Raw genomic sequence first — 19,893 nt, 5'->3', positions numbered from 1 at the left:
GCCCACACTTTCTGTTTTTTCCCCATCCCACACCCAGAAGGATATTTCTGCGGAGTCTTCTCCTCAGCGTCCCCATCTTGACTGATTGCCGGGAGGCCACCCATCACCATCTACGGCTCCCTCGCTCCTGGCTCAGATGCGCCTTCCCATACTTGGGGCAGATATACTCTGTGGCCAGCCTCCATCGTAATTCCCCAAGAGGTGTCTATCGGTTCCTCTGTCCCATCCCAGTGGCTGGCTAGTGTACAAATATTTGGGCTAGCACTCGATGCTCTTACTTTGGGTGTGTGTCACATTTTTTGTTTTGTTTTGCTTTAGCTATTCCTCCCAGAAGTTAGAACACAAATTCCCCAAGCTCAAAAACAGACTATTCACATCCTACCAGCTCTGCATGCTCAATATCTGGTCTTGCTCTGTTCCAGAAAAGCCCATTGGCTGACACTCTCCACCTAACAATTCAGCAGCTTGCAAGGGCTGTGCTGTTGGATTTCTGGTCTTGGAGGAGGTGGAATGCGGTAGACCCCACTGAAGTGAGATTATCTACAACGGCCATTTCCCTTATATGCTATGGATTATTGGTAGCGTAAAAAAAAAAAAAAAGTCTTTTGGCTGTAGGATTTCTCAAAGCCTACGACATTCTGTGGCAGAGATGACTAGTTGTCCTCTAGGACCCATCCTCTTCATCTTTATTTAAATATAGAGCTCTTAGGGTGCCTGGGTGGCTCAGATGGTTAAGTGTCTGCCTTTGGCTCAGGTCATGATCCCAGAGTCCTGGGATCGAGCCCTGCATCAGGCTCCCTGCTCCTTGGGAGCCTGCTTCTCCCTCTCCCTCTCCCTCTCCCCCTGCTCATGCTCTCTCTCTCTGTATCTGTGTGTCTCAAATGAAAAATAAAATCTTTAAAAAAATAATAATAAATATAGAGCTCTCAGATTTTAGCCCAGCAAGAGACTTTTTTTCCCAGCCCCCCCTTATAACTGGGAATGATCATGTGATTAAGATCTGGACAAGGAGATATGAGCAGAAGGAATCTGTGCCCCCTCTAGTCAAGTCATTGAAAGAAATAAGCCTGTGCTTGCCTTGCTTTTTCTCCTCTGTGCTACATGGAATATAAATGTGATGACAGGAGCAGCAGCAGCCACTTTGCACCAGTGAGGCACTCCGCCCTGTACCACTCACTTGTTAGCGAGAAAGAAACTTCCATACTGTTTAAGCCACTCTATTTGGTTTCTCTGATCCATCAACTTAGACTGAACCCTAAGTATTTTATGTGCTAATGTGCATAATAAATCTCAAAATGGAATACATATCATGCAGCATTTTTCAAGTACATATGATCTTAATATCTATTTTTCAAAACAGATTAGGGATGTGCTCATTTTATGTATCTTGGGAAATACGGAAAACACTCTTTTTAACACACCCAGAACCCCAAGCTGTGACATGTCCCACAGCATGCTTGTCCCCAGTTATTCATCTAACATAAGTTTATAAAATACAAACTACCCTCAGCCCAACAATGCCCTAAAGGAATGCACTTCTTTTCCCCAAACCACTGACCTTATCCTCACAACAGCCCACAAAACCACATACACTGCACTTTTAACTGTGGGAGTCCCAGCTCCAGGAGACCAGAAAGAAAGGGCTGCCAAATGCAGGTAGATCCTCAATTCTGGAAAAAGCTAGTAATAAAAGTGACAGTGACAATGAACAGCCACTGGTATCCTGATGAAAAAAAGATTTATCCAAAGCAAATAAAGCTCCCAAGCATGCACAAGAAACAGTTCGACATAATGAAAAAGTTGTATTTAGAAAACAAGTCAAGGGCTTGTTGGATTAAAAAAGAAAATATTCCCACAACTACCATCATACTTAATGGCGAAAGACCGAAAGCTTCTCCTCCAAAATCAAAAAAATAGGTGTGCCTTCTCACCACTTGTTTTCAATGTTGTACTGGTAGTTCTAGCCAGGGCAGTGAGGCAGGAGAAAAAATGGAAGATACATTTAGACCGAAAAGGAAAAAGTAAAACTACTTCTATTTGGAAAAGGTATGATTTTGTACAAACAAAATTCATACAAAATCCACACACAAAAAACCTATTAGAATAAACAGGTACAGCAAGGCTGCAGGATACAAAATCAATATGCAAAGTCAAGTATATTCTCTACACTAGCAAAAAAAAAATCTGAAAATAAAATTATGGAATAAAACAATTCCATTTACAGTAGTATTAAAAAGAATAAAATACTTAGGAATAAATTTGACAAAAAAGGTGCAAGATTCATGCACTGGAAACTACAAAGCATGGCTGGAAGAAATTAAGAAGACTTTTAAACTGAAAGATATTTCACGTTCATGAATTAGAAGGAAGACATAATGTTGTGAAAATGGCAACCCAAACTGATCTAGAAATTCAGTGCAATCTCTACGAAAATCCCAGCTACCTTTTTTGTAGAAATTGACAAACTGATCCTGAAATTTACATAAAAATGCCAGGAACCCAGAACAGCCATTATAATCTTGCAGAAGAACAAACCTGGAGGAAACATACTTTCCGATTTCAAAATTTACTGCAAAGCTATAGTAACCTAAACTGTGTGGCTCTGGAATAAGGGTAGACATATAGATCACTGGAATAGAACTGAGAGTCCATCGATAAACCCATACTGATTTTCAACAAGGGTGCCAACATAATTGTACGAGGAAAAAATAGTTTCTTCAACAAATAGTGCAGTAACAAGTGGATATTTATATGTGAAAGAATGGAGTTGGACCCCAGCTCACATCATATGCAAAAATTAGTTCAAAGTACATCAAAGACCTAAAAGTAAGATTCATACAATATGAGAGTTGTCAGAAATTATGCAACTCCTAAAAAAAACCATGAGTATCTCTTTGGGACCTTGAATTAGGCAACAATTTCTTTGCTATGACACCAAAAGCCTAAGTGACAAAAGAAAAAATAGATAAATTGGACATCATCAAAATTTAGAACTTTGGAGCTTCAAAGGATACTAACAAAAAGGTGAAAAGACAACTTACAAAATAGGAAAAAATATTTGCAAATCATATGTCTGGTAAGGGACTTATATACAGAATACACAGAAAACTCCTACACCTCAATAATAATGGAGACAACATAATTTAAAAATGGGCAAAAGATTTGAATCGACATTTCTCCAAAGAAGATATACAAATTGCCAATAAGTACATGAGTAGCTGTTGGACATCTTTAGTCATCAGGGATGTGAAAATCAAAACCACAGTAAGATACCACTTCATAACCAATAGGATGGCTTTATTCAAAAATACAGACAATAACAAGTGTTGATGAGGATGTGCAGAAAGGAGAGTCCACGGGTATTACTGATGGGAATGTAAAATGGTGCAGCTGCTATGGAAAAATTTGGCAATTCCTCAAAAAGTTCAACATAGGATTATCAGATGACTTCACAATTCGACTCTAGGTTATATACCCAAGAGAAATTTTAAAATCCGTCCACATGAAAACTTGTACATGAATATTCATAGTGGCATTATTCATTAGCCAAAAAAGTAGAAACCCCCCAAATGTCCCTCAACTAATAAATGGATAAACAAAATGTGGCATATCCATACAGTGGATTATTCAGTCATAAAAAGGAATGAAGGGGTGCCTGGGTGGCTCAGTTGGTTGAGCAACTGCCTTCGGCTTGGGTCATGGTCCTGGAGTCCCGGGATCGAGTCCCGCATCGGGCTCCCTGCTCAGCGGGGAGTCTGCTTCTCCCTCTGACCTTCTTCCCTCTCATGCTCTCTACCATTCTCTCTCTCAATATATAAATAAAAATCTTTAAAAAAAAAAAAGGAATGAAGGACTGATTCATGCACAATATGGATGAACTTTGAAAATAGTATGCTAGGGCGCCTGGGTGGCTCAGTTGGTTAAGCGACTGCCTTCAGCTCAGGTCATGATCCCGGAGTCCTGGGATCGAGTCCCACATCGGGCTCCCTGCTCGGCGGGGAGTCTGCTTCTCCCTCTGACCCTCCCCCCTCTCATGTGCTCTCTCTCTCTCTCATTCTCACTCTCTCAAAATAAATAATAAATAAATCTTTAAAAAAAAAAAACTTAAAAAAAAAAAAAAAGAAAATAGTATGCTAAGGGCAAGAAGCCAGACATGAAGAGTCACATACAATATGATTCTATGTATTCAAAACCACCAAAATAAACAAACCCATAGCGACAGAGAATCAAGTCCTGGCGACGGCTGCACCACTGTGAATATGCTAAAAACCGCTGAATCGTACACTTAAAAGGATGCATGTTAAGGCCTGTGAAATCTATTTCAATAAAGAAATGAAGAAAATATCCCAAAAGCTTTCCCAGAAACTGAGGAAAAGGCAAAGTTTAAAGAAAAGGTCATGTTGTTTTCTGATTACCTAAAACACAGGTCAAATATGGTAATTAGCCTCTGAAGATATAAATAAAATTCTGAATACTTATGTTTTGGAATTGTATCCTATAGAAACATAAGGATTGGAGTTTATAAATAGCTTGATTCCAATTATCAAAGTAATGTCTGGTTTTAGAGGTTTTATTATTATTATTATTATTACTGAGAGAGACAGAGGCGAGTGCACATGCACGCTTAAGAAGGAGGGAGGATACAAAGGGAGAGGGGGAGAGAGAATCTTAAGCCGACTCCCCGCTGAGCATAGAGCCTGATGCGGGGTTCGATCTCACAACCCCGAGATCATAACCTGAGCTGAAACCAAGAGTCAGTCGCCCAACCAACTGAGCCAACCAGGCGCCCCTACTTTAGCGGTTTTAAAGATAAAAGCACAGATAAGAAAATTATGAACTTTCTTGGTTTTGTGCTCTCTCCCTCCTCCCCAAAAGGCAGGTGGCAGGGAGTGGAGGTGGTCTTTGGCTTCCACATGCAAAGCCCACCTCTGCGGAAGACCTTGCATCTGAACCCTCCAGCTCCACGGAAGCCACCTGAACACAAGCACCAAGGCCAACACCATCAAATCTTCCTTAGCACACAGATTTGGTAAGAGCACCATCATTTTCAAGTCCTTCAGCTGCCCCAACGTTCTTTCATATTTCAGTCCTGGATTTTGAGTGCAACGAGTGTTTGTTTCCCTTAATTGAAGGAAAGAGCCCATGGCACCTGAAAAGGTGGTAAGATATGAGGAGAATAGAGATGGAAGAGAAACCCAACTTCCATCACAACCACCACCTTCAGTCACAGGGATGAAAAGTACAACATAGGAAATATAGTCAATAATGCTATAATACTTTCTATGGTGACAGATACATTTAACGCAGTGAGCACCTGGTAATGCATACATCACTATGTTGTACACCTGAACTAATGTAACACTGTATGCACCTGGTAATGCATACATCACTACGTTGTACACCTGGAACTAATGTAACACTGTATGCACCTGGTAATGCATACATCACTATGTTGTACACCTGGAACTAATGTAACATTGTATGCACCTGGTAATGCATACATCACTATGTTGTACACCTGAACTAATGTAACACTGTATGCACCTGGTAATGCATACATCACTACGTTGTACACCTGGAACTAATGTAACATTGTATGCACCTGGTAATGCATACATCACTATGTTGTACACCTGGAACTAATGTAACACTGTATGCACCTGGTAATGCATACATCACTACGTTGTACACTGGAACTAATATAATATTGTATGTCAACTATACCTCACTAAAAAACTCAACAATCCTCAAATTAAAATTTCCCACGAATCATATGCCAATATTTCCCCTCTGGAGTATTGAAGCAGCTTCAAAGTGACCCTTAAATTCACCAGCCTATTGTCTAGAGCAACCTGGCAGCGCCCAAGGCCCTTGTTAGATGTCAAGAGGTGGGTTATTCCCACCAGAATATTATTTGACTGGGAATACATTGAAAGAAACAAAGGGAAAAAAAAAAAGAAGTTTACAAAAATACAGACTCTAGTTCAAATTTTATTTGCATACAAAAATATATTATACTGGGAAAAGCATATTACTGTTTCCAACTATATATAATTAATTACAAATATGTTCACAAAAGCACTTTAAATTACGGGAAAGCTAGGTTTTGAGAGAAAATAGAATATTAGCGTGGATCATCTGTTCTAATACGCTGCAAGCTTGTAAACCAAGTCAGTGTCACTGTCTAAATTGCCCAGAGATGATCTCAAAGGCTGGTGTTAGGACAAGCCTGAGAATGGCCTGGTGGTAGGTGAGCACTCATCTCTGTCTGCTCTGATTTTACCAGGTCCTTGGAGCCTTCCGAAGCTTCTCCCTTATGATGAAAGGACCCAGAACTTCTCCTTGTTTCACATGCCTGTAAAGAAGAGATAAATAAGGTTATCCACTCACAAAAGTTTCCAATGCCTCTGCTTAACCAGATGACACCATCACAGGCATCAAAGCACCAAACGTTAATGGCAGGCTTCCCACGTAATGTATGTCTGATTAACTGGTACAACTGGGCAGCCAGCTGCAATTTCCATGAAGTAGGCAGGCTTGTTACATGGGTTGCATACAAATTGTGCTGTAATTACCATCATCTCTGTCAAAACAGGCCTTGGTCTTCTGATGTGGGATGGTACCGCATGGAAGAGAATGGGCCATTAAAATTCTCCAAAAAATAGAAAATTCACAAGGACTTTCCACCCGATAGTTAGGTCTCAGTGTTAAGAACAAAGTCATTTTTAAATAACCAGCTTTGGATTTAATTTTTCAGGTTTGACCTGGCTGTTTAGCAGAGTATAGCATAAAATATTTCTTAGGGAAAATCAACTCTTTCGTTGAAAAATTAAGGGGCTAGGACAAAATTCTTCTGCTCTGTGATTGCCAAGAGTAGAGTTGCTGAAACTTTTACCCCGGAAGCTCTAGCTGATCCTTCTGGCTCTTGCAATCCTTTCCTTTTGAAACAGAGTGGGTAGATTGAATCTCAGGGCCCCATCTTCTAGAGACCCCTCCCCTCTCGACACTGTAGTTATGGTCTGATATCTTCAGTTCCGCACATTTTCGGTCACACAAAAGGGGTACCATTAATGCAACTGCCAAATGGGAAACAAGGTAGTGTGTACTTAACCCAGGTCTTTTACTAATTGGCGCGGGCCTTTGGTGAGGGGGTATCCCCAGGCCAATTCTCTTTTGGGACCCTCCAGAAGTCAGACCTCCCCAAGCCCCCGGATCTAACCTGGGAGGACTTCCCTGGCCCATGGGATGGAACCACCTAGCTTGTTAGAATGTTGCTTTTGTGGTCAGTTGGCTCATTTCTCCTCTAAAAAGCCTGCCGAGCCATCCTGGTGGTAAAATTCCCATCTTGCTCTAACAACTGCTCTGCATTTCTCAAACAAAATGTCATTGTTTGCTGGTGGCCTGTTCTCACCCTTTGGAAAGGCACACGATCTACTACATGAACGCAAGCTTATCCTCAGAATTTCTTTCTGAGCCACTAGGGTTCTGTTTTGGAACCTAAAGAAGCCTGATGATGTAACTTCCTGCCCCCAGGCAAGCTGGTAAATATTATGGCACTTTATCAGCAGTGTTGGTTGGTTTTCTGTTTGATTTTTTTTTTTTTAAATACCAGGCATGTACTCACTTGCTAATGTTCTGTCAAGATCAGCAATAAAGTCTTCTAGCTCTTTCGTGTCTCCTAGTTTGGCTGAAAAACAAGAATTGGCCTTCAGTTTCCATATCAATGACAGCTCATGCCGCCCTTGGTTCCCAGGATTATGTGACCCCATTTTGCATCCCTGCATCTACAGAGACATTATTTTCAAGTGTCCTATACCAACCCTCAGTGTCTGCTCCGGTGTTTCTTACAGTCAATTCAGACACTGATTCTGAAGATTCACCTAAAAGTCTCCTCCTTGTTTTTTCAGTTCATCAGCCCTCCGGCCACCCCCACCCCAACAACCTGGAAGGAGAATCTCCCTTCAATACCTTAAAAGGGCAGGGGGAGTGAGGGGCTAGGGAAGAAGACAAAAGTTTTGATTTTGGGGCACCAGCGTGGCTCAGTCGGTTAAGCATCTGCCTTCAGCTCAGGTCATGATCCCAGGGTCCTGGGATCGAGCCCCACATCGGGCTCATTGCTCAGTGGGGAGTCTGCTTCTCCCTCTCTCTCTGCCTCTCCCACCCACTTGTGCTGTCTCTCTCTCTCTCTCTCTCTGGCTCATTCTCCCTCAAATAAATAATTTTTTTTTAAATCTTTAAAAAAAAAGTTTTCTAAAAAAAAAGTTTTGATTTTTTGATTATGTAGGATTTGAGTTATCTATCAAAAAATATTCGGTAAGCATGGCACTGTGCAGAGCGGACACCCAGAGTCAATATGCCCGCTCTGCCTCACCTCTGACCCATTCTTGTCTGTGCTATCACCCCAGGGCAACACTGCCACTCTGAGTCCCTCCAGGATAAATGTTAACGAAGAGCCACCGTGCTTTGTCAAAATGGTACGGGGAAGGCAACGTGAGGCTTCCGGGTCCTGGACAGCCCCATCCCATCCAAGTGGTAGCACAAGGCAACAGGTCCTTATCTTGCTTTTGTTCCCTCTGTATCCTGAGATATACACGCTTCCCTGTAGAGCTCATCATTCATGCCTTCTCCGAAATGCATTCCTGGATAGTTTTATTAATTAACCCTTGCTGGCTACAATAGCTCCTTGTTCTTAGCTTTTATTTTTTATTTTCTTTAAAGATTTTATTTATTTATTTGACAGAGAGAGACACAGCGAGAGAGGGAACACAAGCAGGGGGAGTGGGAGAGGGAGAAGCAGGCTTCCCGCTGAGCAGGGAGCCCGATGTGGGTCTTGATCCCAGGACCCTGGGATCATGACCTGAGCCGAAGGCAGACGCTTAATGACTGAGCCACCCAGGCACCCCTGTTCTTAGCTTTTCGGGTCAATTTGCCACTAGAGCTTTTTCTCTGTCTTTAATTCCTATCTCTGGAGGATCAGGTAGCAAATCTGGGCACGTTTGAAGCCACTTCCTAGACTGCTCTGTCTCTCTGAATTCAACAGCTCCGTTTTACCCACAAGGAGCTGGACAATGGCAGACTCCCCATTGGCTGGTGCTAACACTGCTCAGTTGAGAGGAGAATTTAAAAATCACTCTTTTGAAAAAAAGGGAAATTCCTCCTTAATGCCAGGAGTGAGAAAAGTAATAGAATCTTCATATTTCTTTCTTAACTGTGTTCCATTTTTATTGCATTCTGCAACTATTTTCAGCAGTATAATGTTTCTTGAGGAAAAAAACTCCTTTTGTTTTCAAGAGGGCACTTGTCCAATATAACAGAACATTCAGCTCTCTAGCTGGAGACATTTGACAAGTTCCAAAAAATAAGAAACTGCTCATGCATCTTTAAAAACTTTTTTTGGGTCTATTAATACCACAGTAGAGCCAGGCCGGGGCTGCTATTTTAAATCATGTTAGATCATCGCTTGTCTCATGAGGATGACCCCATTTAATTGTTAAATTGGTAATCTGAAAGCGTTGGTCAACTAGTTAAGAAAAGAATTCCACTTTCTGCAAAGCCTAACTCCTGCTGAGTTTTCAACTCCAGAACCAGCCAGTCCGGGAGAGAGCACTGTCATTTGGCCGTCTTGATCACACCACGTTGAGAGAAAGCAGAGGCTGAAGAATATGGGTTCTTCTCTCTCCCTGAGAATTTGCATTCTCTTTCCCACCTCCCGTTTATCTGATTCATCTTCACACTGATCAAAATCTTGAGAAAGAACAAATTGCACTTCACACCGTCCTGTGCGAGGATGTTAGTTCTATTTGTTTCACACGTTTGGGGAGGATTGGTCAGGGATAAGGGGGAAGGAAAGGAGAGATGAGGGGAGGAGGCAGTAAGGAAGACCACGAGCTCCCACCACAGCTAATGAGCCTACCTTTCCGAGGAGTGCCAGCCGGGGAGAGCAGAGCCGGAGCGGAATCTGTTGGAGAATTCAATTTCTCATCACTGAAGCTGAAGCTGTTCCTATAGAGCGAATCTGCACCTTTCAGGAAAGAAAAAGTAACTCATTCAAGGTGGTTTACAGGCCACAGTCTACTGATAACCAACAGCTCCTCTCCAAAAGGAGCAAAGTTGTAAAGAAAACAGGTTGATTTCCAGATTTTATATTTATGCCCCCGGAAATGATTTGAGGCAGGGGAGTGTGCCTGTGTGTGTGTGTGTGTGTGTGTGTGTGTGTGTAGATGTGTCATGCACACCAGGGGCCTTGCTTCTCTAACAAATGGAGAGTGAGATAGGATGATCATGATCAGACCAGCTTCCTTTGCAACACAGAGGAGCCCACTGTCCAGGTGTCTAACCGACAACCACGCCAATGCTTGGCTGATTGTGGGTGTTTGGGATTTTAGACCTAAAGAATCCTCTTTCCTAAAAAAATGTCCCTTCTGCCCTCTGAATTCCCTAAAATACAAATACAAGGTTGGATCCCATTAGTTAATAATCCTCCCTCCTGGGAGCGGCTGGGTGGCTCAGTCGGTTAAGCATCTGACTCTTGATTTCAGCTCAGTTCATGATCTCAGGGTTGTGCGATCCAGCCCCTGTGCCAGGCTCCACGCTCAGCGGGGAATCTGCTTGAGATTCTCTCTCTCCCTCCACCCCTCCCCCCCTCTCTTTTTCTCTCTCTCTAAAATAAATAAATACATCTTTTGAAGAAATGTTTAAAAAAGAATAATAATAATCCTCCCTGCCTACTCAAGAGAGTCTTTGTCATGGTTCTCCCGAGAACCTACACTCTAAGGATAAGCTAGAGGGTCAGAGAGAAATACTTCTTCTAGAGGTTGTCAATTACAGACACTCTGAGTGATTTTGTGGCTCCCTCTATTGTCATAACCCCAAAGACCAGAGCAAGAGCAAGGCAAGGTCCCAGGAGCAGGGCTGCACTGGGAGTCAAGGGAACCATCTCAGCTACTTAGGGACTCAGGCGCCCTTGAGCAAGACAGTATCTGTGAGCCTCACCTTAGCCATCAATAAAATGGGAAGGCTTCATGATCCTTCAGCTACTTAGGGACTCAGGCGCCCTTGAGCAAGACAGTATCTGTGAGCCTCACCTTAGCCACCAATAAAATGGGAAGGCTTCATGATCCTTCAAGTCCCTTCCAGCTCTTAAGTTCTGAGAGTCTACTTCTCTAGACCCTGACAAGGAGGAGGAAGCCAACCCACGGCCAGCCCAGCCGTGTGGCTGTGACACGAGAAGGGAGCTGGTGGCTGAGCTGCACCCACTGAAAGGGCTCAAAGGCAGAGCAGCCAGCCAAAGCAGGATGTGGCCTGTGAGGTCAGCAAGTAACAGCCTTCCTGGTTAAAACAAAACACAAAGCCAGCCATGGTTGTGGCAGAGATGAACTCTGGAAGGGCTCTTCAGGTGAGAGAGGGCAGCTGAATCAAGAGGGCCTGGCCAGGGCTCTACTCTTCTCTGGGATTCACCACTTCAATCCAGGGACGTCCGACTCAGGAGGAGGCAAAAACATCTTTCTTTGGTCCCCATAACTTAAAGTGAACCTGAATTAAGTTACAGGTATACTCAGAATATAGATACACTCAGAATAAAAAGGGTTTACACAACCAGAGGTTTCTCATCCTAAAAGAATTCAGCTTCATCCCTAAAAAGGCTGCTCCAAGTTCTCAGGCATGACACCAGCTTCCTTTCCTCCCACCTCCTCTGACCAGGTGGCCTCAGCACCATCTTGTCTTGTCTTCCTGACCTACACCCTCATCTTGTCCACTCTTCCAAATATGCCCAACCTTCCCAATTTTTTCTCCCTTCAGAGGTCCAGCCCAGGTCACCTAAAAGGACCACAGTCACTTTTCAGGGCTTTGATGATGAACACCTACTGAGATTCAAAATACCAAACCTCACACTTTTATTTCCCCAAAAATATATTCCTCAGAACACTGGTCCTTTGGAAAGAAGAACCATGTGATCAACTAAGTTTGAGAAACACTGAGCACCCCTGAAGATTCCTCCTGTGTCTTCCCAATTTAAGGTCCCTGAGAAGTCTTATGATAAACCAGCTTGGCCTTATTTCTCAAATTTAACTATGAGACACAATTTTCGTGGCAGCAAGTTAATATTTCTCAGGACACTTGCACTCCATGGAACTCAGCTGGGGAAGCCTCTCTGCCTTTGTCAGCTGAGCCCACCTCCAGAGCAGTCTGGATTTTCTCAAGGGAAAGCCTTTCCCTTACATACAAGAAAGTGGTCACGTCTGCTGCAGACCTACAGCAGAGCATTACTGTTTGTCACCCCATAATAGGAAGGAGAACCGCCACAAATAGAACCTGAGAAACTTGTAGGGAAAAGATGAGGTAAGACTTAGAGGCAGGGAAACCACAGAGGGCCCCGGGGAGGCCGACCTCGTGCCCAGACCCCTGAGCCAGAAGGAAGGAATATGAGGCATTTGGCACATAATCTTGGTTCTGAAGGACACTAGAGAGCATCGCCCCCATCCCTGGCCCAGAGTGCCCAGCCCAGAGACTTGCTGGCCCAGACTTCAGTGGCCACACCTCTGGTCTCTATCTCCCAAAAGCAGTCGGTCCTTGAGATCCAGTTTCACCACCACACCTCACTCCACCCTGCCCTGCACCACCCGCCCTTGCCTTGACTTTGGATTTCATCTCTCTTCTGCTCCAACTCAACAATTTTCCAGCCACGTATACTCATCCTTTGGGGGAGGCAGGGACGGGGGTGGGGGGGACATGCACACACAATTTGTTTTTCCTCACAGGCAAGCAGACTAATGTCATTGAGTTTTCAGGGAAGAAATCATGTCGACATGGAAAAGTCCATTGCAAAATGAGTACTCAGGAAAAACTCTGGGTCACTCAGGTGGTTTTGAAACTCTGTAGAGAATGAGTCATAGGACCAGGCATTGCCACAGTGGACCTCTTGGCCTTTAAAGCCTGGTGTGAAAATGCCTTTTTGATCCAAGTATTTTCCTCAAACTTAGAAAATATATAGACAAACCGGCTGTTACTTGCCTAATAAATTCGGTTGCAAACCAAACTTAAAATAATCAGAAGTTTCTCTTACGGCTAATGAACTCATGCTACTCCAATAAGGGAGGGAGAGAAAAAATATACTAGGTTACAGTATCTATATATAAACACGCACAGGCATGTCAACATAGCAAGTTCTCCCTTCCCCATTTCCCCTCTCCCCTTACACCTCCCCAACCACACACACACACACAGACACACACAGACACACACACACACACACACACACACACACACACCGGCACATTGCCACACCTTGCTTCCTCTCTCTCTCCATGAGTTTCAGCGCACAATCTGAGCCAGACCTGACTCCAGCCTCCAAAATATTCAACCATCAACAGGAAATGAACCCCCAGCATCTTTGAGCCAAACCTGCCCCCAGTTTAGTTCCACCCTGTGGTGATACTGTACACACGTCATTCATGAAGAAAGCAACTTCCAGAAGCCCAAAGCTACTAGAAAGCCCAGCAGAAGCTGTCACAGTAGAGACGTTCCTGTGAAAAATCACTTCATTTTTGAGCCTCAGTTTCCTCTGCAGCAGAAGGGGAATAGTAACGAGGCGCTCCATGTATGATTCCTATGGTTTTCATGATTTTATTCCAAAGTTCCTGGCGAAATGGAGAATGACATGTCCAGGAGAGGAGAGGTCGCCACAGAGAATAGCAACCATCAAGGTTCTGGGGCCGGGCTTCCTCCACTTCCTCAGAGAGTAGCAAAATTCTTAAGAGAAGCTTATCTTCAGAGGCACCTGACAATAAACCTCCCTAAAACAAGCCACCAACACAGGAGGAGCCCAAGCTCTAGACCTCGCTTCCTTTTACTCATTAAGATTTCATTCCACGGACTTTTATTAAGCACGCTCCATGAAGATCTCATGGAAGGCATTGTGGTAGATGAGAACGTAAGGAAAGCTTGACTTCCTGTTCTTTTCACTCCTCTGGAACTCTATCCCTTGCAAAACGACGGCCAGTTAGTCTGATAAAATGACAGCAACGTGTTGCTGGCCGATAGCATGTTAAGGTATGACCGCCTCGTCCCAATATCAGGTGCTGTTATTAACAGGGATTCCAGGGGCACATACGGTGATAATTTGGGGAACCTTGGCAGGTGATAAGACTAGATATTTCAGGGCTCCACAGCATCTACTTCAATCAGCTCTAAAGCCCCATCTCATGAGCATCTCAAAGCTCCATCAGAAATGTCCCTGGCAAGTCAACTTGGCAAGCTGAAGCCAGGAACCTCCAGCTCAGGGACCAAGTTTTCTAAGACACCAGCTCAAGAAATGTCAGCATATTCAATATACAAACATCCAACTTTAGTGCTCACCAACAGAGCTTGAGAAACTCAGCTGTAAAAACAGAAGCTTGTTTAAAAGGTAATTGTGCTTTTTGAGCTTGGGGGTGGGGAGAAAGGTAACTTAGGGTTAGCGCCGAGATGTGCTACTCCAGAGGGAAGGAAAGCCACAGATGGTAAACCTTGCCCAGAGCTCCTGTAAATATAGAACAATCCCACACGTTGAAGACAAGCAAACTATAGTAATTAACTGGGAAAAAGAAAGCCTTGGACCTGTTTCCCTTTTGCCACAGGGAATGGGGGTGGGGCGTGCAGGGGCAGGGGGCATGAATCTCCTTTCAACACTATCGCCCCAGCTTCCCTTCTGGCACTGCTCGGCCCCTCTCGACACCTCTCCAGGTCTCCGTCAGAGCGAGCCCCATCCCCCACCTGGAACCCCTACCACCGTGCCAGGGCACCCTGGGGGTTCCTAACTTCTCATTCTCTCCTGGCTTGAACAAGTTCGGATTCCAGTCTCTGGAGCTCCTATGCCGGATCAGCCAATACTTGTCATGCTGGCACTCAGGTCCAGCAGGGGCGCAAACTGGAAGACTCTAGGCAAAGATAATACAAATTTTCTGGTCTTGCACATGCTAAAGAAGCCAGTTCCTCATTCCCTAAAACGGCTCTACAATATCACAATATCCCTCGCATACACAGGAGCCTTCGGATCCTTCCTGTTAAGTAGCAAAACGCTCGCACCCCCCAGACCCCCGACACTTCAAAGGAAAAAGGTGTGCAAAACCCCAACACAGCAAAGAGAGAAGTTCCTACCACCTTTTAAAGTTCAAGTTAATATTATAAACTTCACATAAAATCATTTGGTGGAAACAAATTAACACATTGGTTAAAACTTTGTAATCATGAGTTAAAATTTCATTAAGCATATTTGAGGAATCATGGTGTGCATTTACAGTTTTGGAAAATACTGAAAAACAGTATTTTTTTTTTTTTTATTAAGTTCAAACCACAGAAGTTTACAACCTCTGGAGCACCTCTAAGAATCAAGTTTGAACAACACTGCCTTAGCTCCTAATTACACTGCCCTTTTACTGCTGACGTTAAAACAGCTCCCACCAAAGTGTCTGAGATTACCTGTTGGACCCAAGACTAGGGGAAAGGGACAAGCCTGCTTTGATCAACCCCCATTTGAATGCCACCCATAATGTGGCGTTATCTTGCAATTTTCATTTTGGTTCTCTTCATGTCTCTGGAGGACCCCCTGTAAGTGGGAACAGGGAGTATTTCTTTTTAAATGTTCTTTTATCTAAGTAATTTGCTTCTTTGGATGGAAGGAGTGTCTATGTTTCTTCTTTGGATGCAAGCAACACAAATTTTTTTATTTTAGTGAGAAAAGAAAGGGTTCTTTTTTTTTTTTTTTCTTTTCTTTCTTTCTTTTTCTTTCTTTTCCTGGAGAAGGAAGGGGTAGGGGCAGAGAGAGAGGGAGAGAGAGGATCTTAAGCAGGCTCTGTGCTCGGCACAGAGCCCCACACACAGAGCCCAATTTCATGACCCTGAGATCATGACCTGAGCTAAAATCGAGTCCGACGCTTAACAGACTGAGCCACCCAGGCGCCCCCAAGGAAGGGTTCTTCAAAAAACAGAATTGCTGCTTTGAGTTATCTTGTAAGGCGGCTATACATTTTTTGAGTGATAGAGCAGTAGGTGGAAGGCAGAGTGAGAATTAAGGTACTCCTGGTTCATAGCTTGTATGTAACATTTCCATGCAAGACACTGGCTCAAATGTATCTGATCTATGTAATAGAGCCTGGTGTATGCATTTTAATGTTTTCTTGAAAGCATGAAACAGAGCAAATTTTTTCTTCCTAATCATGAGCTTATGGATGTTTCTACTAGCACTACTAAATAGCATCCTTTCAATTTCACAGCTAAAGAAACTGAGGCCCACCTATTGCCCAGGACTCTGACCGAACTCAGTCTGGACCCCACTGACCCGGCCAGATGACCACTACCTTGAAGAGATACCCTCAGACACAACCACTATTGATTATGATTCGGGTGCAACGGGACTTCAAGTAAGTCTGTTCCTGAGGACCTGGTTCCCATTCCAGCTAACCATCCATGGTGACAAGAGCAAGGTCTTAAGAGAGGGCCCCCGTGGTTCTGCTCTCTTATCAGAAAAATGGAGATAATGGTGCCTATCTTATAGGACTGTGGTAGAGGTCCTATGAGATAACACATTTAAAGCAAGCAAAGAGATCACTACTAGTAAGAGCTAATAAATAATAACAATAATCCTAGTAAGGGCTTGGTAAAAGTGAGCTGCTCTTATTATCATTATCCTGGTAGGTCTCCCTTTTGGTGGCCTAAATCTCAGTAGGATCTACCTCTTTCAAACATTCTCTTCCTCAGAAAAGCATTGAACAGACAAATATGTCTAATAAATGTTTGTGCTCTGTTCTTGGTGGCAGTTAAGCACACTATGCTTCCTCAAGAAATTACTATTTGGATACACACTTCTTCTGCCAACACTATTTCTAACCAGTCTTACGGGGGACAAACTACACATTTACAAGGAAGACTACTGTCATCTGAGCCTTCTTTATACCATCCCCATTACTCCTCTAGCCACCAAACTAAGGGTCCGTGTAACAGTTAACAACAAAAGCAGAAAGCGAAACACACACACACACACACACACGCTGCCCCCCCAAGAGAAACTATAGAATATTCCAAATATCTCCCCCCAAATTGTTAAGAATGTGTTTCTGAGTGCCTTCTCGTTGAGGCCCCTGAAAACAGATCTCCAATCTGAAACCCTACCCCGAGGGAACTGCAATCACCCATATGATGGGCCAGCTCAGACCATATTCTAGCCAACTGCGGCTGTGGTTTAGAAAGGAGTTGTTCTTTGCAATAGCACGGCACTGGACAGACTGTCCCAGCCTTCTTTCCGGTGGGGGAGAGAACTGGTACTTGATGAATAACTTGCTGCATGCCCCAGCAGAAGGAGACATATTTAAGCTTGGCCACTGATATTGAGATAAATTTCAAAAGTTTTTAGATTTCCCTTTGAAATTGAAAATAAGCGGTCCAGTCATTACCCATAAAGTCCAAAAATACAAAACAGAAAATTAACAGCACACTATTCCATTCCTGTTCACCTCAAAAAGCTGCAATTAAATCTAACCCTTGGGCAGGGCTGCCAAGGAAAGTCAAGAGGGACCTCAGGGTTCTGACTCAAACCCTGGACAGGGTGACGAGTGCCTTTATTCATTTTCAGGAGGACAGCTCATGTTGAGGTCTGGGACTGCGTCTTTGCCCAGAAACAAGGAACAGCTTCAGATTTCAAAAGAAGAGAATCAGAAGAAGAGGTCATTATGTCATTGCTTTCACTTCCAGAGTCAGGGGCAACAAAGGGAGTGACATTCATGCTGGTAACCCATCTAGGGAATGAAGTCTCAAGAATAACTCAGAAAAGTTCACTTTGAAATATAATAAGTCATCCAGAATTTGAAAACCAACAATCACATAATATTGAAAAGTCACCAAAATTGCTGTTTGACACCTAAACAGATGTCTATAATCCTTACAGACCATTTGATCCTCGAAAAAAACTGCCTCACTCCTTGCAAGGTTGTTTAAGACAAAGAGACCTAGGGACAGTCAAGTCTCCGTTATGAGAAAAGTGGCCAGGAGGCACCTCTGTGTCCATCTGCTCTCTGGCTCCCTCTCCAGCCTGAGCGGGGGTGGGGGGCGGTGTGGAAGCCAGCCGTCCCGGTGGTGGGACCTGCCTGAAGGAACAGGGGCCCTTTCTAGAACACTTGAACTCCGCAGCACCAGAGAGTCTTTGAAAACTGCAGGCAGTGCAGCAGAAAGTCTGGGAGCTCAGAGCCAGAAGAAAATGCAAGAAGTTATTTCAAAAATCCCAAGAACAGCAGCTTATGAAACCTTTCCTGGTGTCACAAATTTTTCAGCATTGTGCCCTCCCATGTCTCCTTCCACCCCCATTCCTGTGGCACTTGCCTCACACACTCTGAAAAAAATGACTGCGGAAGAGAGAGAAAAAGGCAGGGGATGGGAGGAGAGGTAACTGTGGGAAAGCCTGGTTTAGGTCCCAGGAGTCCCGTCTGGCTGGGTCAGGGCGAGCTCCTTAAACCCCCCTGCCTCTGGAGACCTGCAGGCGGCAGGTAGACCAGCTGGCCCTCCAAGAGCCTCTGAGTGACAGCCCCGGGGGTCTTGCCCCCGCCGCGGGCGCCCTAGGGACGGCTCGGTGCCTTGGGCTCACTTCGCTGGGCCCCGCCCCTCGGTTCACAGATCAGCACACTGAGACCCGAGCCCCCAGTGCTCCTTACTGGGAGATCCCCGGGCTCCGGCACTTTCCCCGTTGGGACCACACTTACTCTCGGAGTCGCTGAAGCCGCTGCTGTCGCTCACGCTGGCGCTGCTCCGCCGCTTCATGCGCTCCAGGTGCTCCTCGTAGTGGAAGTGGCGCTCGTGGAAGGGCGACGCGAAGTCGGCCAGCACCGCGTCAAACTCGCACAGCGCATCCGTCAGGTCCCCGGCGGCCGCCGAGTCCAGGGCCGGGGCTGGGGACAGGGATGGCGGGCTCAGGTGCTGGGGCGGGGCGGCCATCACGTCCTGGGGCCCGGAGGGGGCCGCCACCATCCCCGAGGATAGCTAACATGGCGCGCGTGCCGAGTGACAGCCACGCCGTCGCTGCCCGTTGCTTATCTTTGCATACTCTCAACTAGCCCCTGAAGCGGTTCTCTTATCCGGCCCATTTCAGAGACACGGAAACTGAGCCTCCGCCGTGTGAGGGTGCCGACCAAAGGTCACCCAGCTACAGCGGAACTCTTTCCTACGCGCTCTCGGGTACTCGTCCCCACGCTCGTCCCCACGCTCGTCCCCACGCTCGTCCCCCCGGGGGCGCGTGCGAACGGGTAGCGGTGGGAAGATTGGGTCGGGACGCGCCCGTTAAGTGTCCCCAGCCCGGCGCGGGGAGGACGGCCGAACCCGCCGGGGGCAGGGTCCGGCGGGTAAGGGGACGCCCCGGGACCCCCTTTCTTCTGGAGGGCCGGGGCTTTAAGGGTCTCGCACTCACCTGCCGCCGCGGCGGCCGCGGGGCTGCTCTGCGCGGCGGGTGGCTTCATGGGCGGGCTCGGCCCCGCGCGCACGGCGGAGGGTCCTGCGGGGTGCTGAGCACGGAGACGGTGCAGCCGCTCGCGCCGAGGCCGGAGCTGCGCCGGACCCGCTCTGCTGCCCACGCTCCCGCCCTGCAGGTCTTGCTCGCCTGGCTGCGCTCGCGCCGCGTCGCCTCCTGCACCGTGCGCCCGCCCGCTCTTTCTCCCGCCGCCGCCACCCTCCAGCCCCGCCGTCTTATAGCCGCGGGCGGAGGCGGGCCGGGGCGGGGCCGGCGGGTGGGAGCCAGCCAAGGCGCTGGGGACGCCCCTGTCCCTCGGGCACCGCCCTCGCCACGCGCCCGCCGCGGAACCGCAGTGACGGTGAGTTGCCGGAGCCCGGGTTACAGCCCCAAATATTTACTCGCCACTTCGCCCGCGCGCCCTAACA

The 19,893-nt window shown here is 45.8% G+C and overlaps 1 protein-coding gene and 1 long non-coding RNA gene across 2 annotated transcripts; both read right to left on the bottom strand.

Annotated features, from left to right (window-relative positions):
- Positions 1-3,280: 3,280 nt before the first annotated feature.
- On the bottom strand, positions 3,281-5,535 carry LOC141373110 (uncharacterized). Its single transcript, XR_012378785.1, has 3 exons — positions 5,461-5,535; positions 4,105-5,345; positions 3,281-3,663 (listed from the first exon to the last, which is right to left on the bottom strand). It is a non-coding gene; the product is annotated as an uncharacterized lncRNA (long non-coding RNA).
- Positions 5,536-5,978: 443 nt separating this feature from the next.
- Positions 5,979-19,693, bottom strand: RGCC (regulator of cell cycle). The gene is made up of 5 exons (XM_025874820.2): positions 19,427-19,693; positions 18,726-18,911; positions 9,914-10,021; positions 7,625-7,687; positions 5,979-6,355 (listed from the first exon to the last, which is right to left on the bottom strand). The coding sequence occupies exons 1-5, from the start codon at positions 19,473-19,475 to the stop codon at positions 6,348-6,350; spliced, it is 414 nt and encodes a 137-aa protein (XP_025730605.1). The 5' UTR covers positions 19,476-19,693; the 3' UTR covers positions 5,979-6,347.
- Between the last annotated feature and the right edge of the window lie 200 nt (positions 19,694-19,893).

The sequence above is a fragment of the Callorhinus ursinus genome, unplaced genomic scaffold, assembly GCF_003265705.2.
Source record: "Callorhinus ursinus isolate GAN/ISIS: 27379988/994484 unplaced genomic scaffold, GSC_fseal_2.0 scaffold7, whole genome shotgun sequence".
Lineage (NCBI taxonomy): Eukaryota > Metazoa > Chordata > Mammalia > Carnivora > Otariidae > Callorhinus > Callorhinus ursinus.
Note: the sequence above shows the minus strand (reverse complement) of the source record. Positions and strands in the feature narration are given on the sequence as shown.

What these genes read in the sequence shown, in the direction of transcription:
- RGCC (XM_025874820.2), bottom strand. Translation starts at nt 19,475, where the DNA reads ATGAAGCCACCCGCCGCGCAGAGCAGCCCCGCGGCCGCCGCGGCGGCA. An exon ending in CGCGGCCGCCGCGGCGGCAG is followed by an intron (nt 18,912 to 19,426) that starts GTGAGTGCGAGA and finishes CCCTGTCCCCAG; the next exon opens with CCCCGGCCCTGGACTCGGCG. An exon ending in CGGCTTCAGCGACTCCGAGA is followed by an intron (nt 10,022 to 18,725) that starts GTAAGTGTGGTC and finishes CTTTCCTGAAAG; the next exon opens with GTGCAGATTCGCTCTATAGG.